General features: G+C 47.5%; 1 protein-coding gene across 2 annotated transcripts in view; it reads right to left on the minus strand.

The window, feature by feature from the left end:
• Positions 1-15,337, minus strand: part of alg9 (ALG9 alpha-1,2-mannosyltransferase) — a 94,439-nt gene that overhangs the window by 66,679 nt on the left and 12,423 nt on the right. For both annotated transcript variants that reach the window (XM_055941411.1, XM_055941410.1), the window contains exons 2-5: positions 13,472-13,607; positions 7,827-7,961; positions 3,524-3,594; positions 3,290-3,378 (exon numbers count right to left, since the gene is read on the minus strand). In XM_055941411.1, the coding sequence (XP_055797386.1) occupies positions 3,290-3,378; positions 3,524-3,594; positions 7,827-7,961 (295 nt within the window). In that variant the 5' untranslated portion in view covers positions 13,472-13,607. The remainder of the gene's footprint in view (positions 1-3,289; positions 3,379-3,523; positions 3,595-7,826; positions 7,962-13,471; positions 13,608-15,337) is intronic.

Genomic DNA, 15,337 nt, shown 5'->3' on the forward strand with positions numbered 1-15,337 from the left:
GGAGTGGAACACCTGTATGGGCGAGGTGCAGGCTAGCGGAGTGAAACACCTGTTTAGGCGAGGTGCCGGTTAGAGGAGTAGAACACCTGTTTAGGCGAGGTGCCGGCTAGAGGAGTGGAACACCTGTTTAGGCGAGGTGCAGGCTAGCGGAGTGGAACACCTGTATGGGCGAGGTGCAGGCTAGCGGAGTGGAACACCTATTTAGGCGAGGTGCCGGCTAGCGGAGTGGAACACCTGTATGGGCGAGGTGCAGGCTAGCGGAGTGGAACACCTGTATGGGCGAGGTGCAGGCTAGCGGAGTGGAACACCTGTATGGGCGAGGTGCGGGCTAGCGGAGAGAACACCTGTTTAGGAGAGGTGCCGGCTAGCGGAGTGGAACACCTGTTTAGGCGAGGTGGCGGCTAGCGGAGTGGAACACCTGTTTAGGCGAGGTGGCGGCTAGCGGAGTGGAACACCTGTTTAGGCGAGGTGCCAGCTAGCGGAGTGGAACACCTGTTTAGGCGAGGTGCCGGCTAGCGGAGTGGAACACCTATTTAGGCGAGGTGCCGGCTAGCGGAGTGGGACACCTGTTTAGGCGAGGTGCCGGCTAGCGGAGTGGAACACCTGTTTAGGCGAGGTGCCGGCTAGCGGAGTGGAACACCTGTTTAGGCGAGGTGCCGGCTAGCGGAGTGGAACACCTGTTTAGGCGAGGTGCCGGCTAGCGGAGTGGAACACCTGTTTAGGCGAGGTGCAGGCTAGCGGAGTGGAACACCTATTTAGGCGAGGTGCCGGCTAGCGGAGTGGAACACCTGTATGGGCGAGGTGCAGGCTAGCGGAGTGGAACACCTGTATGGGCGAGGTGCAGGCTAGCGGAGTGGAACACCTGTATGGGCGAGGTGCAGGCTAGCGGAGTGGAACACCTGTTTGGGCGAGGTGCCGGCTAGCGGAGTGGAACACCTGTTAAGGAGAGGTGCCGGCTAGCGGAGTGGGACACCTGTTTAGGAGAGGTGCCGGCTAGCGGAGTGGGACACCTGTTTAGGCGAGGTGGCGGCTAGCAGAGTGGAACACCTATTTAGGCGAGGTGCCGGCTAGCGGAGTGGAACACCTGTTTAGGCGAGGTGCCGGCTAGCGGAGTGGAACACCTGTTTAGGCGAGGTGCCGGCTAGCGGAGTGGAACACCTGTTTAGGCGAGGTGCCGGCTAGCGGAGTGGAACACCTATTTAGGCGAGGTGCCGGCTAGCGGAGTGGGACACCTGTTTAGGCGAGGTGCCGGCTAGCGGAGTGGAACACCTGTTTAGGCGAGGTGCCGGCTAGCGGAGTCGAACACCTGTTTAGGCGAGGTGCCGGCTAGCGGAGTGGAACACCTGTTTAGGCGAGGTGCCGGCTAGCGGAGTGGAACACCTGTTTAGGCGAGGTGCCGGCTAGCGGAGTGGAACACCTGTTTAGGCGAGGTGCAGGCTAGCGGAGTGGAACACCTATTTAGGCGAGGTGCCGGCTAGCGGAGTGGAACACCTGTATGGGCGAGGTGCAGGCTAGCGGAGTGGAACACCTGTATGGGCGAGGTGCAGGCTAGCGGAGTGGAACACCTGTATGGGCGAGGTGCAGGCTAGCGGAGTGGAACACCTGTTTGGGCGAGGTGCCGGCTAGCGGAGTGGAACACCTGTTAAGGAGAGGTGCCGGCTAGCGGAGTGGGACACCTGTTTAGGAGAGGTGCCGGCTAGCGGAGTGGGACACCTGTTTAGGCGAGGTGGCGGCTAGCAGAGTGGAACACCTATTTAGGCGAGGTGCCGGCTAGCGGAGTGGAACACCTGTTTAGGCGAGGTGCCGGCTAGCGGAGTGGAACACCTGTTTAGGCGAGGTGCCGGCTAGCGGAGTGGAACACCTGTTTAGGCGAGGTGCCGGCTAGCGGAGTGGAACACCTATTTAGGCGAGGTGCCGGCTAGCGGAGTGGGACACCTGTTTAGGCGAGGTGCCGGCTAGCGGAGTGGAACACCTGTTTAGGCGAGGTGCCGGCTAGCGGAGTCGAACACCTGTTTAGGCGAGGTGCCGGCTAGCGGAGTGGAACACCTGTTTAGGCGAGGTGCCGGCTAGCGGAGTGGAACACCTGTTTAGGCGAGGTGCCGGCTAGCGGAGTGGAACACCTGTTTAGGCGAGGTGCAGGCTAGCGGAGTGGAACACCTATTTAGGCGAGGTGCCGGCTAGCGGAGTGGAACACCTGTATGGGCGAGGTGCAGGCTAGCGGAGTGGAACACCTGTATGGGCGAGGTGCAGGCTAGCGGAGTGGAACACCTGTATGGGCGAGGTGCAGGCTAGCGGAGTGGAACACCTGTTTGGGCGAGGTGCCGGCTAGCGGAGTGGAACACCTGTTAAGGAGAGGTGCCGGCTAGCGGAGTGGGACACCTGTTTAGGAGAGGTGCCGGCTAGCGGAGTGGGACACCTGTTTAGGCGAGGTGCCGGCTAGCGGAGTGGAACACCTGTTTAGGCGAGGTGCCGGCTAGCGGAGTGGAACACCTGTTTAGGCGAGGTGCCGGCTAGCGGAGTGGAACACCTGTTTAGGCGAGGTGCCGGCTAGCGGAGTGGAACACCTGTTTAGGCGAGGTGCCGGCTAGCGGAGTGGAACACCTGTTTAGGCGAGGTGCCGACTAGCGGAGTGGAACACCTATTTAGGAGAGGTGCAGGCTAGAGGAGTGGAACATCTGTTTAGGCGAGGTGCCGGCTAGAGGAGTGGAACACCTGTTTAGGCGAGGTGCCGGCTAGAGGAGTGGAACACCTATTTAGGCGAGGTGCCGGCTAGCGGAGTAGAACACCTGTTTAGGCGAGGTGCCGGCTAGCGGAGTGGAACACCTGTTTAGGCGAGGTGCTGGCTAGCGGAGTAGAACACCTGTTTAGGCGAGGTGCCGGCTAGCGGAGTAGAACACCTGTTTAGGCGAGGCGCCGGCTAGCGGAGCGGAACACCTATTTAGGCGAGGTGCCGGCTAGCAGAGTGGAACACCTGTTTAGGCGAGGTGCCGGCTAGTCGACCATGCCCACACCCCATTTATACCCCCTCAGATCAAACCTATGCCACTCCTGCCCACCCCATGCCCCCCACTCCCGCAAAGAGGGCCTCAACATGAAAGTCACACATACGCCCAGACCGTGAGCAGGCAAACAGGCCCAAACCCCACTCTTACACTAGCCCAAGCCAATCAAATAAAATAAAATTGTATTTGTGACAGGCAGAGAGGGACAGACAGAGGAGAGGGAGAGAGATGGAGGGAAGAGGAGTGAGAGATGGAGAAAGGGAAGGAGGGAGAGGAGTAGCACCCACCTGCTGAGGAGCAGAACATTCCAGAGCTCAGGAGGAGGAAGGCCAGCATCAGACGACCCACATGCAGCCCAAACTTCTTACACACCGCCCTGCAACACACACACACACACACACACACACACACACACACACACACCTACCTTACACTAAAGATAGAAATCGGTGTGCATTCAAAATAAGAGACTGACACACACACACACACACACACACACACGAGGAGGGACAGATACTGACTTGTAGAAGTAGAGTTCACAGATGCAGCAGGAGAAGGCCAGGACACAGCGCACAAAGTAAAACACCAGCACCTAGAAAACAACGTCACAACCTCAACATCCCAACCATCACGTAACCATCACGTAACCATCACATAACCATCACATAACCATCACATCACATAACCATCACATCACAACCTCAACATCCCAATCTCACAACCATCACGTAACCATCACGTAACCATCACGTAACCATCACATAACCATCACATAACCATCACATAACCATCACATAACCATCACATAACCATCACATAACCATCACATAACCATCACATAACCATCACATAACCATCACCACATAACCATCACCACATAACCATCACCACATAACCATCACCACATAACCATCACCACATAACCATCACCACATAACCATCACCACATAACCATCACCACATAACCATCACCACATAACCATCACCACATAACCATCACCACATAACCATCACCACATAACCATCACCACATAACCATCACATCACAACCTCAACATCCCAACCTCAACATCCCAACCTCAACATCCCAACCTCATAACCATCACATAACCATCACATAACCATCACATAAACATCACATAACCATCACATAACCATCACATAACCATCACATAACCATCACCACATAAACATCACCACATAAACATCACCACATAAACATCACCACATAACCATCACATAACCATCACATCACAACCTCAACATCCCAACCTCATAACCATCACATAACCATCACATAACCATCACATAACCATCACATAACCATCACATAAACATCACATAACCATCACATAACCATCACATAACCATCACATAAACATCACATAAACATCACGTCACAACCTCAACATCCCAACCTCACAACCACATAACCATCACATCACAACCTCACAACCACATAAACACAACGTCACAACCTCACAACCACATAAACACAACGTCACAACCTCACAACCACATAAACACAACGTCACAACCTCACAACCACATAAACACAACGTCACAACCTCACAACCACATAAACACAACGTCACAACCTCACAACCACATAAACACAACGTCACAACCTCACAACCACATAAACACAACATCCCAACCTCACAACCACATAAACACAACGTCACAACCTCACAACCACATAAACATCACAACATCAACATCAACATCCCAACCTCATAACCATCACATAACCACATAAACATCACCACATAACCATCACATAACCATCACATAACCATCACATAACCATCACATAACCATCACATAACCATCACATAACCATCACATAACCATCATCACATAACCACATAAACATCACCACATAAACATCACCACATAACCATCACCACATAACCATCACATCACCATCACATAACCACATAAACCTCAACATCCCAACCTCACAACCACATAACCATCACATAACCATCACATAACCATCACATAACCACATAAACATCACATCACAACCTCAACATCACATCACAACCTCAACATCACAAACTCAACATCCCAGCCTCACAACCACATAAACATCACATCACAACCTCAACATCCCAACCTCACAACCACATAACCATCACATCCCAACCTCACAACCACATAACCATCACATCACAACCTCATAACCACATAAACATCACATCACAACCTCACAACCACATAAACATCACACAACCACATAAACATCACCACATAAACATCACACAACCACATAAACATCACCACATAAACATCACCACATAAACATCACCACATAAACATCACATCACCACATAAACATCACCACATAAACATCACATCACCACATAAACATCACCACATAAACATCACATCACCACATAAACATCACCACATAAACATCACATCACCACATAAACATCACCACATAAACATCACCACATAAACATCACATAACCACATAAACATCACATCACAACCTCACAACCACATAAACATCACACAACCACATAAACATCACACAACCACATAAACATCACCACATAAACATCACATAACCACATAAACATCACCACATAAACATCACACAACCACATAAACATCACCACATAAACATCACCACATAAACATCACCACATAAACATCACATAACCACATAAACATCACCACATAAACATCACCACATAAACATCACCACATAAACATCACATAACCACATAAACATCACCACATAAACATCACCACATAAACATCACCACATAAACATCACATCACCACATAAACATAACCACATAAACATCACCACATAAACATCACATCACCACATAAACATCACCACATAAACATCACCACATAAACATCACCACATAAACATCACCACATAAACATCACCACATAAACATCACATCACCACATAAACATCACCACATAAACATCACCACATAAACATCACCACATAAACATCACCACATAAACATCACCACATAAACATCACATAACCACATAAACATCACCACATAAACATCACATAACCACATAAACATCACCACATAAACATCACCACATAAACATCACCACATAAACATCACCACATAAACATCACATCACCACATAAACATCACCACATAAACATCACATAACCACATAAACATCACCACATAAACATCACCACATAAACATCACCACATAAACATAACCACATAAACATCACATCACAACCTCACAACCACATAAACATCACACAACCACATAAACATCACCACATAAACATCACATAACCACATAAACATCACCACATAAACATCACATAACCACATAAACATCACCACATAAACATCACATCACCACATAAACATCACATCACCACATAAACATCACCACATAAACATCACCACATAAACATCACCACATAAACATCACATCACCACATAAACATCACCACATAAACATCACCACATAAACATCACATAACCACAACTCTGTGTGTGGATGTGTGTGTGGATGTGTTTAACTATACTATACTATACTATACTATACTTGAAAACCAGAAGTCCCCACAAGAATAGTAAACGAACAAACATTTGACTAACTGGGGACATTTTGTTAGTCCCTACGAGGTCAAATGCTATTTCTAGGGGGTTTAGTGTTAAGGTTAGAATTAGGTACAGGTTTAGGAGCTAGTTTTAGGAACTAAAGTTTAGGAGCTAAGAGCTAGGGTTTGGAGCTAGGGTTCATTTTAGGAGCTAGGGTTAGGAGCTAGGAGCTAGGAGCTAGGGTTAGTTTTAGGAGCTAGTTTTAGGAGCTAGGGTTAGGAGCTAGGGTTAGGAGCTAGGAGCTAGGGTTAGGAGCTAGGAGCTAGGGTTAGGAGCTAGGGTTAGGAGCTAGGGTTAGTTTTAGGAGCTAGGGTCAGGAGCTAGGGTTAGTTTCATGAGCTAGGGTCAGGAGCTAGGGTTTGGGTCAGAATTAGGTATAGGGTTAGTTTTAGGAGCTAGGGCCAGGAGCTAGGGTTAGGAGCTAGGGTTTGGGTCAGAATTAGGTATAGGGTTAGTTTTAGGAGCTAGGGCCAGGAGCTAGGGTTAGGAGCTAGGGTTTGGGTCAGAATTAGGTATAGGGTTAGTTTTAGGAGCTAGGGTTAGTTTTAGGAGCTAGGGTTAGGAGCTAGGGTTAGGAGCTAGAGTTAGGAGCTAGGGTTAGGAGCTAGGGTTTGGGTCAGAATTAGGTATAGGGTTAGTTTTAGGAGCTAGGGTTAGTTTTAGGAGCTAGGGTCAGGAGCTAGGGTTAGTTTTATGAGCTAGGGTCAGGAGCTAGGGTTAGGAGCTAGGGTTTGGGTCAGAATTAGGTATAGGGTTAGTTTTAGGAGCTAGGGTTAGTTTTAGGAGCTAGGGTTAGTTTTAGGAGCTAGGGTTAGTTTTAGGAGCTAGGGTTAGTTATAGGGTTAAGAGCTAGGGTTAGTTTTAGGAGCTAGGGTTAGGGGCTAGGATTAGTTTTAGGAGCTAGGGTTAGGGGCTAGGATTAGTTTTAGGAGCTAGGGTTAGGGGCTAGGATTAGTTTTAGGAGCTAGGGTTAGGGGCTAGGGTTAGTTTTAGGAGCTAGGGTTAGGGGCTAGGATTAGTTTTAGGAGCTAGGGTTAGGGGCTAGGATTAGTTTTAGGAGCTAGGGTTAGGGGCTAGGGTTAGGTTTTAGGAGCTAGGGTTAGGTTTTCGGGTTAGGGTTAAGGCAATGCAAATGAATTGTGTCCCCCCCCACAAGGTTAGTTATACAATACAGTGTGTGTGTGTGTGTGTGTGTGTGTGTGTGTGTTACCTTGTTGGTCTGTAGGATGTGAGAGTGTAGTGAGGCGGGGAGGGCGTGCAGCCACAGGTAACCGTAGGAACGGATGGCGTTAAGCGGGGAATACTCCCACGTCTGCATCCCATAGCCATACAACAGGAAGTGCATCTACAGGACAGGAAATGACATGATCAAATGAGTGAGGGAGAGAGAACAAGGTTTTCTACTGGACAAATGTAGGTGGTTCCCTCTACGTTTGATTCCAAGTGAATACACCACAGCGTTCCCTGTTCACAGTCTCTGAAATACCTGTGGTGGCACAGCCTTCTATAAAGATGCAACCGCAGTAGTCTATGTAAAAATCAGAGAGACCGGAAAAAAATAAAACCATTCAAAAGCTTCTCAGTTTATCCCCAAAAAATGTATTAACACGTGAAGAGAAGTAGTCACACCTACAGGTTGGGTCCAATTCTCCAAGACGGAGTACTGAGGGAAGGTGGACGGCTGAATACATGTGCTATGACAGAGGAGGTATCCAGCTATGTCGTCTTTGGACCTTCGAGTTGACACTCTTATTCTTCAACACATCCACAGAGAAGGTCCTGTTCCAACAGGTGAATTATAATGGCCCATTCTAAATCAGAACTAGTTTCACACATATATTACTTTGGTATATGTACAGACAAGATGAAATGAAGAATAGACTGATGGGTGACAACATTATGACCTGTAAATGATGTATTATCACCTGTGAATGATGCATTATGACCTGTGAATGATGTATTATGACCTGTGAATGATGTATTATGACCTGTGATGTATTATGACCTGTGATGTATTATGACCTGTGAATGATGCATTATGACCTGTGAATGATGTATTATGACCTGTGAATGATGCATTATGACCTGTGAATGATGTATTATCACTTGTGAATGATGCATTATGACCTGTGAATGATGCATTATAACCTGTGAATGATGCATTATGACCTGTGAATGATGCATTATGACCTGTGAATGATGCATTATGACCTGTGAATGATGCATTATGACCTGTGAATGATGCATTATGACCTGTGAATGATGCATTATGACCTGTGAATGATGCATTATGACCTGTGAATGATGTATTATGACCTGTGAATGATGTATTATCACTTGTGAATGATGCCCAGCGTGTGGAGTCTAAGGCAAGAAACAGCACCCTTTTTTTGCAAAGTATTCAAATCATAATCACACACGTGGCCTAGACCATAGGCCTAACTGTTTTGATAAGGTTTATATCACAGCCCATAGGCCTAACTGTTTGATAAGGTTTATATCACAGACCATAGGCCTAACTGTTTTGATAAGGTTTATATCACAACTAAAGTGGCTAAATAGAGCGTATGTTACCCCTTGGCAGCGTTATCAGAAAGCACCGTGATTTTTTGTTCTGCCACCAGAGTATTTTAGCTCCACAGATAAATTATTAGACTGTATTAGTGATTTGAAATAGTTGGATGGCTCACAACTTCCTCCAGCTAAATCAAGACAAGACCGAGGTACTTATTGGAGTCAAAGCACAGAGAGAATCTAACACATTTTAATTCATGGGAAATATAGATAAGAGGTAAAAGCTGTTCTTTAAGATTCTGAACTCAGTTTGGAATCACAACTCAGGAATGTGACCACAACAGCTTTTTACCACCTGAGGAACATTGCCACGGTGCAGCCGTTCCTCTCTCAGGCTGATACAGAGACTCATCCATGCTTTTATTACAAGCAGGCTTGACTACTGTAATGCTCTCCTGTCTGGTCTACCCAAGAAAGCCATTGGTCAACTGTAAAACATACAGAATGCTGCAGGCTACTGACCCAGACCAGACAGAGAGACACATTACACCGGTTTTAAGGTCTCTGTACTGTAAAACATACAGAATACTGCAGGGTACTGACCCAGACCAGACAGAGAACACATTACACCGGTTTTAAGGTCTCTGTACTGTAAAACATACAGAATACTGCAGGGTACTGACCCAGACCAGACAGAGATACACATTACACCGGTTTTAAGGTCTCTGTACTGTAAAACATACAGAATACTGCAGGGTACTGACCCAGACCAGACAGAGAGACACATTACACCGGTTTTAAGGTCTCTGTACTGTAAAACATACAGAATACTGCAGGGTACTGACCCAGACCAGACAGAGAGACACATTACACCGGTTTTAAGGTCTCTGTACTGTAAAACATACAGAATACTGCAGGGTACTGACCCAGACCAGACAGAGAACACATTACACCGGTTTTAAGGTCTCTGTACTGTAAAACATACAGAATACTGCAGGGTACTGACCCAGACCAGACAGAGATACACATTACACCGGTTTTAAGGTCTCTGTACTGTAAAACATACAGAATACTGCAGGGTACTGACCCAGACCAGACAGAGATACACATTACACCGGTTTTAAGGTCTCTGTACTGTAAAACATACAGAATACTGCAGGGTACTGACCCAGACCAGACAGAGATACACATTACACCGGTTTTAAGGTCTCTGTACTGTAAAACATACAGAATACTGCAGGGTACTGACCCAGACCAGACATAGAACACATTACACCGGTTTTAAGGTCTCTGTACTGTAAAACATACAGAATACTGCAGGGTACTGACCCAGACCAGACATAGAACACATTACACCGGTTTTAAGGTCTCTGTACTGTAAAACATACAGAATACTGCAGGGTACTGACCCAGACCAGACATAGAACACATTACACCGGTTTTAAGGTCTCTGTACTGAATGCCTGTGGGTTTAAAAATACATTTTAAGATACTTCTATTGGTTTAATAAGTCAATACACGATTGTGCACCCCAATACATGTCACACATGCTGTTACAGTGCATTCGGAAAACATTCAGACCCATTGCCTTTTGTTACGTTACAGCCTTATTCTAGAATTGAATACATTATTTTTCCCCCTCAACAATCCACACACAATACCCCATAATGACATCACAATACCCCATAATGACATCACAATACCCCATAATGACATCACAATACCCCATAATGACATCACAATACCCCATAATGACATCACAATACCCCATAATGACATCACAATACCCCATAATAACAAAGCGAAAACAGGTTGAGAAATTTTTGCAAATGTATTAAAAATAAAAAACAGATACCTTATTTACATAAGTATTCAGACCCTTTGCTATGAGATTCTAAATTGAGTTCAGGTGCATCCGGTTTCCATTGATCATCCTTGAGATGTTTCTACAACTTGATTGGAGTCCACCTGTGGTAAATTCAATTGATTGGACATGATTTGGAAATATACCCACCTGTCTATATAAGTGGATGAAGTTTGGAACCACCAAGGCTCTTCCTTGAGCTGGCTGCCCAGCCAAACTGAGCAATCGGGCCTTGGTCAAGGTTGTGACCAAGAACCCAATGGTCACTCTGACAGCTCCAGTGTTCCTCTGTGGAGATGGGAGAACCTTCCAGAAGGACAACCATCTCTGAAGAACTCCACCAATCAGGGCTTTATGGTAGAGTGGCCAGACGGAAGCCACTCCTCAGTAAAAGGCACATGACAGCCCGCTTGGAGTTTGCCAAAAAGCACCTAAAGGACTCTCAGACCATGAGAAACAAGATTCTCTGGTCTGATGAAACCAATATTGAACTCTTAGGCCTGAATGCCAAGCGTCATGTCTGGAGGAAACCTGGCACCATCCTTATGGTGAAGCATGGTGGTGGCAGCATCATGCTGTGGGGATGTTTTTCAGTGGCAGGGACTGGGAGACTAGTCAGGATCGAGGGAAAGATGAACGGAACAAAGTGCAGAGAGATCCTTGATGAAAACCTGCTCCGATGCACTCAGAACCTCAGACTGGGGTAAAGGTTTCTATTTGTATTCATATTTATAGTGGATTCCCATTAGTTCCTGCCAAAGCAGCAGCTACTCTTCCTGGGGTTTATTAAGGATCCTCATTAGTTCCTGCCAAAGCAGCTGCTACTCTTCCTGGGGTTTATTATGGATCCCCATTAGTTCCTGCCAAGGCAGCAGCTACTCTTCCTGGGGTTTATTAAGGATCCTCATTAGTTCCTGCCAAGGCAGCAGCTACTCTTCCTGGGGTTTATTATGGATCCCCATTAGTTCCTGCCAAGGCAGCAGCTACTCTTCCTGGGGTTTATTATGGATCCCCATTAGTTCCTGCCAAAGCAGCAGCTACTCTTCCTGGGGTTTATTATGGATCCCCATTAGTTCCTGCCAAGGCAGCAGCTACTCTTCCTGGGGTTTATTATGGATCCTCATTAGTTCCTGCCAAGGCAGCAGCTACTCTTCCTGGGGTTTATTATGGATCCCCATTAGTTCCTGCCAAGGCAGCAGCTACTCTTCCTGGGGTTTATTATGGATCCCCATTTGTTCCTGCCAAGGCAGCAGCTACTCTTCCTGGGGTTTATTATGGATCCCCATTAGTTCCTGCCAAGGCAGCAGCTACTCTTCCTGGGGTTTATTATGGATCCCCATTAGTTCCTGCCAAAGCAGCAGCTACTCTTCCTGGGGTTTATTATGGATCCTCATTAGTTCCTGCCAAGGCAGCAGCTACTCTTCCTGGGGTTTATTATGGATCCCCATTAGTTCCTGCCAAGGCAGCAGCTACTCTTCCTGGGGATTATTATGGATCCCCATTAGTTCCTACCTCCATCTGTAAATATGGTACTGAACTGACCCTGTATACAGTATGCTTACTTACTTTGCCGTGTTCTTCTTATATCTTGTGTTTTTGTTATTTTTGGTATTACATTGTTATTGATTACTGCATCGTTGGGGTTACAGCTTGCCAGAAAGGCATTTCATTGTACTTGTGCATGTGACATAAAAATGTGATACCTGCAATGTGAATGCTCCGCAGTGCATTTGATTTGATAATTTAGTAGCTAGTGAGTTATAAGGCTAAGTGGTAAGAGAATCCCTTCCAGGATCAAGAGCCTTGATGTCTAATATTTGATTTTTGCAGCAAACTGTGCGTAGCATTTTTGAGTTACTTGTATAGTTTAGGTCAAAGACCGTATAAAATGTTTGCAACGTGATTGTTAGCATTAAGTTAGCATTCTCTATGGGATTGTACATGTACTTGTAAGCATTTGGACTACAGAGAAAGGTTTGAAAACAGCGCCCCTTGTGTTCAGTGCCGGTATTACCAAATATCCCAGTACGGCACAAGTCTGGTATGAAGTTATGACAATGTAGATACCGCCGAAGCCTACTGAAAACATGTGTTGGTCGCGCACTGACGTCATCATGTAGCTTTGAGGTTAGAGGGTTGGGCCAGTAACCGAAAGGTTGCTGGTTCGAATACCAGAACCAACAAGATGAAGAAAAAAATTTTTTTTGCCACTGTGCCCTTGAGCAAGGCACTTAATCCTAATTGCTCCAAGGGTGGCCGTGACCCCGCTCCCTGCGGGTGACTTTAAAAAATATATAAATATTTTACCTTTAACTAGGAAAGTCAGTTAAGAACAAATTCTTATTTACAATGACAGCCTACAATGTGTCATGGGGAGTTGGGATATGCAAAAATACACATTTCCATTACACACGTGTGAGTAACAGGACAAATATAAGCATCACCCAAATAAATATTATTGTATTATAATTACTCACCGGCTCCCAGTAGTTGTAGGTCTCGTCACAGTCAGAGATGTTGCTAAGCAACGCTGCACAGAACCGGGCGGACAGGAGACATTTAAATGCCGTGGAACCTTCCGGAGCCCACACCTGGCCTCCTCTACTGACACACCTACACACACGCACAGACAGAGAGAGAGTGAGTCCTACTGCAGCTACCATCCACCAGACCCACAGAGCAGCGACTCAGCAAAGGTATCGACACACAGACACACAGACAGACAGACAGAGACTCAGACAGAGACACAGACAGAGAGAGAGTGAGTCCTACTACAGCTACCCTCCACCAGACCCACAGAGCAGCGACTCAGCAAAGGTATCGACAGACAGACAGACAGAGACAGACAGACAGAGACAGACAGAGACAGACAGACAGACAGACGTGTCGTACCGGGAGAAGATGGAGCAGGAGAAGAAGGCAGACAGACGTGTCGTACCGGGAGAAGATGGAGCAGGAGAAGAAGGCAGACAGACGTGTCGTACCGGGAGAAGATGGAGCAGGAGAAGAAGGCAGACAGACAGACAGACAGACAGACGTGTCGTACCGGGAGAAGATGGAGCAGGAGAAGAAGGCAGACAGACAGACAGACGTGTCGTACCGGGAGAAGATGGAGCAGGAGAAGAAGGCAGACAGACAGACAGACGTGTCGTACCGGGAGGAGATGGAGCAGGAGAAGAAGGCAGACAGACAGACAGACAGACGTGTCGTACCGGGAGAAGATGGAGCAGGAGAAGAAGGCAGACAGACAGACGTGTCGTACCGGGAGAAGATGGAGCAGGAGAAGAAGGCAGACAGACAGACGTGTCGTACCGGGAGAAGATGGAGCAGGAGAAGAAGACAGACAGACAGACGTGTCGTACCGGGAGAAGATGGAGCAGGAGAAGAAGACAGACAGACAGACGTGTCGTACCGGGAGAAGATGGAGCAGGAGAAGAAGGCAGACAGACGTGTCGTACCGGGAGAAGATGGAGCAGGAGAAGAAGACAGACAGACAGACGTGTCGTACCGGGAGAAGATGGAGCAGGAGAAGAAGACAGACAGACAGACGTGTCGTACCGGGAGAAGATGGAGCAGGAGAAGAAGACAGACAGACGTGTCGTACCGGGAGAAGATGGAGCAGGAGAAGAAGACAGACAGACAGACGTGTCGTACCGGGAGAAGATGGAGCAGGAGAAGAAGACAGACAGACAGACGTGTCGTACCGGGAGAAGATGGAGCAGGAGAAGAAGGCAGACAGACGTGTCGTACCGGGAGAAGATGGAGCAGGAGAAGAAGGCAGACAGACGTGTCGTACCGGGAGAAGATGGAGCAGGAGAAGAAGACAGACAGACAGACGTGTCGTACCGGGAGAAGATGGAGCAGGAGAAGAAGACAGACAGACAGACGTGTCGTACCGGGAGAAGATGGAGCAGGAGAAGAAGACAGACAGACAGACGTGTCGTACCGGGAGAAGATGGAGCAGGAGAAGAAGACAGACAGACAGACGTGTCGTACCGGGAGAAGATGGAGCAGGAGAAGAAGACAGACAGACAGACGTGTCGTACCGGGAGAAGATGGAGCAGGAGAAGAAGACAGACAGACAGACGTGTCGTACCGGGAGAAGATGGAGCAGGAGAAGAAGACAGACAGACAGACGTGTCGTACCGGGAGAAGATGGAGCAGGAGAAGAAGACAGACAGACAGACGTGTCGTACCGGGAGAAGATGGAGCAGGAGAAGAAGGCAGACAGACGTGTCGTACCGGGAGAAGATGGAGCAGGAGAAGAAGGCAGACAGACGTGTCGTACCGGGAGAAGATGGAGCAGGAGAAGAAGACAGACAGACAGACGTGTCGTACCGGGA

The sequence above is a fragment of the Salvelinus fontinalis genome, chromosome 13 (genome assembly GCF_029448725.1).
Source record: "Salvelinus fontinalis isolate EN_2023a chromosome 13, ASM2944872v1, whole genome shotgun sequence".
NCBI classification, from domain to species: domain Eukaryota; kingdom Metazoa; phylum Chordata; class Actinopteri; order Salmoniformes; family Salmonidae; genus Salvelinus; species Salvelinus fontinalis.